Genomic DNA, 3,321 nt, shown 5'->3' with positions numbered 1-3,321 from the left:
TGGTCAATATCTTATGTTTTATCATCACTTGAAAGGTCATAAATGCATATGTCTGTAGAGTTTAGCTGTGTTAGGTAGGATAATAATGGTTTAATGTATTTCAAATTGTTTATTGATGGTTTAGAATAGAAAAGCTTCTTTAGATAATTATCTATGGTAGATAACTGTCTAGTCGACAGTCTTTAATAGTAGTTAAATGAGCTGAATTGGTAATGAATTGTGTTTAGTTGGTGAATCTCTTATTATTTATGACCAAGTGTGTTTTGTCTTTGCAACATGTGAGCTTCGTGTGGTCTGTCAAGGATTCTCAAGGCACGACTATGAGTAGCATCAGTGCCCAGAACCTTTGAGTTTTCGCATTGCAACCTCAAAGGTATGTCATCACTTCCCTTTCATATTCATAAAGGCATATGTCTATAGGGTTAGAGGAATAAAAAAACAGTTCATTGATGGTGATGAATAGAGGTTATAGTTTTAGTTAAAGCTGTAGTTAAAGCTTCTAGTCGATAGTTATCTAACAACTTGTTAGATAATTGTCTAGTCGAATGTTTTTAATAGCAGTTAAGGCTTTAGTTAAACTATGGCGCAGAAACTCTTCTTTAAACTGCTTCTTCTCTTCCTTTCTTCTGCTTTAAACTGCAATGCATCTGCTTCTTCATCAGTGCTCTTTTATTTACTTCTTCTCTTCCTTTCTTCTTCTTTAAACTCCAACACATCATCCTCTCCTCCTCTGTTTTCTTCTTCGTCTGATCTTCTTTTCATTCACTATGGATTATTCTTCTTCACATCCATTCACTCAATCATCTAACTTTGTTGATCTTTTAAATAGTCAACAAGAAGTTCCTCTTCATGATCCCTTTTCTTCTCAAAGTCAAATCCCTCTGTTCAGCAGTCAATGCACCGAAGGCTCTAGCTATAACGAAGAGAGCCCTGCACAGCGCAAAGAAAGGAATATGTGGACTCCAACCGATGATGTGCTTCTCATTTCCGCCTGGCTAAACACGTCAAAGGACCTGGTGGTGGCCAATGAGCAGAAGTGTGGTGCCTTCTGGAAAAGGATAGCAGCATACTTTGCTGCTACTCCGAAAGCTGCAGGGAGAGAAAGAAGAGAAGCAACCACATGTAAGGCAAGATGGCAAAAAATAAATGACTTGGTGTGCAAGTTCTGTGGTGCTTATGAGGCTGCAAGAAGGGAGAGAGCTTCTGGAATGAATGAGAATGATGTGCTGAAACTCGCACATGAAATATTCTTCAATGACCACAAAAAAATTTACCTTGGACCATGCGTGGAAGGAGCTCCGGAACAACCAAAAGTGGTGTGAGGTATCTGCACAAAGAGCTGAAGGCGTTGCTAAAAGGAGAAGATGCAACGAGGGTCCAAATTCACCAACTTCTGTCGGACAAGAAAAGAACAATGGTGATGATAACCAAGGAAGCAACAGGCCACCAGGTGTGAAAGCTGCAAAAGGTAAAGGAAAGAAGAAAGTGGAGGATGACAAGGCTTTATCAGAGTTCAGCAATATGTGGTTGCTTATGGAGAAAGACATGGCAATGAAAGAGAGGATTCAGAAGATGGGACTTCTTGACAGCCTCATCGCCAAGAAAGAGCTCTTATCCGAGTATGAAGAAGCGCTTAAAAAAAAAACTCATTCAAGAGATGTTGTCTTGAAAAGAACTTTTTTTAGTTTAGTTTGTCTAAGTGTTATGTTTAAGTTTAAGTGTTAAGTTTAAGTTTGTCTAAGTTGTTTATGTTCAAGTGTTATGTTTTATTTGTCTAAGTAGGATGTGTAATCCTTGTTAGTTATCGCTTATTTCCCTTGTTAAGTAGTTTGTGTTATACCTATGTATGTTTGATCTTTGAAATCAAAAGCTATGTATGTTTGATATATGCGCTGTTAAGATTTTTTTAAATATATGCTGTTTTTTTTTATGCCTTATCTTTGGTTGATATTCGATGTGATGGTGTTTGTTGCTTTATGTTTCAAGTATGTGTGGTGTATTACCAAGGTGGTGGTGGATGTTGACAGTAAAGAGTGGTTGTGGTGTTTGTTTCTTCAAGCTATTTTGTTTCTTTCCTAAGTGTAAATTTGAGTCCACAAACTTGTTGTGGTATATGTCGACACCAAAGATTTTGTTTGTTTCCTATGTTCATTTTGAGACTGTGTATTCATAATGGATCTTTTTAGACCACAAACTTTGTATGATACTTGCTCTATTTATATATGTAATTCATATGCTCTTTTCTTATCACACTCATTCTCCTTGTTTCTTTCTTTCAGTTCTATATCAGTTCTATTCAGTTGATTAAACCTGCTCAATCTCCTTCTTTTTTGTTTCTCATTGTTATCATTTTCCAATACAAAAAGCAAAAAAACATAAATATGGCTTCTTCTTCAAGTAATCCTTTTGATGATTCAATTCATGTGGATTTTGATCAAAAATTTGATCAATATTTTGATCAGACTTTTGGGAACCTGTGTATTGATTACCAAGAAAATCAAGAGGTAAGGAAATCTAAAAAAAAACAGGCTTATATTGAAAGAGATCGGGAAGAAAGCCATACCCGTTTATGGAACGATTACTTTAGTGAATCTGCAACATACCCAGCAAATTTATTCCGATGACAGTTTAGAATGAATAAGCCATTGTTCATGAAGATTGTTCTTCCGACAAAAGAAAGATGCTATTGGAAGGTCTGGTCTCTCGGGACTTCAAAAATGTACAGCAGCAGTTCGTCTCTTGGGTTATGGCACTGCAGCTGATGCAGTAGACGAATACCTCCGGCTTGGTGAATCTACGGCTCGATCATGTTTGGAACATTTTGTTGAAGATATAATACATTTGTTTGGTGATGAATACCTAAGAAGACCCACACCAGAAGATCTTCAAAGACTACTTTATGTTGGAGAGTACCGCAGATTTCCCGGAATGATAGGAAGCATTGATTTTATGCACTAGGAGTGGAAGGATTGTCCCACAGCTTGGAAAAGGCAATATACACGGGGTTCTGGGAATCGACAATCGTTTTGTAGGCGGTAGCTTCATATGATCTTTGGATATGACACACATTTTTTGGACCTCCAGGTACCTTAAATGATATCAATGTTCTTGATCGTTCACCCGTGTTTGATGATATCATAAAAGGTCAAGCTCCGCAAGTGAAATTTTCTGTCAACGGAAGGGATTATCATTTGGCTTACTATCTCACAGACGATATTTATCCTAAATAGGCTACGTTTATCAAATCTATTCCACTCCCACAGGGCTCAAAAGCTTATTTATTTGCTGAACGTCAAGAAAGTGCCCGAAAAGATGTCGAGC

The 3,321-nt window shown here is 37.3% G+C and overlaps 1 protein-coding gene across 1 annotated transcript; it reads left to right on the top strand.

Moving 5' to 3' along the window:
* The first annotated feature begins 767 nt into the window (after positions 1–767).
* Positions 768–1,741, top strand: LOC112086140 (glutathione S-transferase T2-like). Its single transcript, XM_024154912.1, has 3 exons — positions 768–1,223; positions 1,294–1,619; positions 1,714–1,741. The coding sequence occupies exons 1-3, from the start codon at positions 768–770 to the stop codon at positions 1,739–1,741; spliced, it is 810 nt and encodes a 269-aa protein (XP_024010680.1).
* Positions 1,742–3,321: the final 1,580 nt, after the last annotated feature.

This window comes from Eutrema salsugineum, unplaced genomic scaffold (assembly GCF_000478725.1).
Source record: "Eutrema salsugineum unplaced genomic scaffold, Eutsalg1_0 scaffold_9, whole genome shotgun sequence".
Classification (NCBI taxonomy): domain Eukaryota; kingdom Viridiplantae; phylum Streptophyta; class Magnoliopsida; order Brassicales; family Brassicaceae; genus Eutrema; species Eutrema salsugineum.
Note: the sequence above shows the minus strand (reverse complement) of the source record. Positions and strands in the feature narration are given on the sequence as shown.

Bases quoted from the DNA above. Each gene is read 5' to 3' on its own strand.
- LOC112086140 (XM_024154912.1), top strand. From the start codon at position 768: ATGGATTATTCTTCTTCACATCCATTCACTCAATCATCTAACTTTGTT. The intron at 1,224-1,293 runs GTGCTGAAACTC...CATGCGTGGAAG, and splicing joins CTGGAATGAATGAGAATGAT to GAGCTCCGGAACAACCAAAA. The intron at 1,620-1,713 runs GTATGAAGAAGC...GTTATGTTTAAG, and splicing joins AAGAAAGAGCTCTTATCCGA to TTTAAGTGTTAAGTTTAAGT.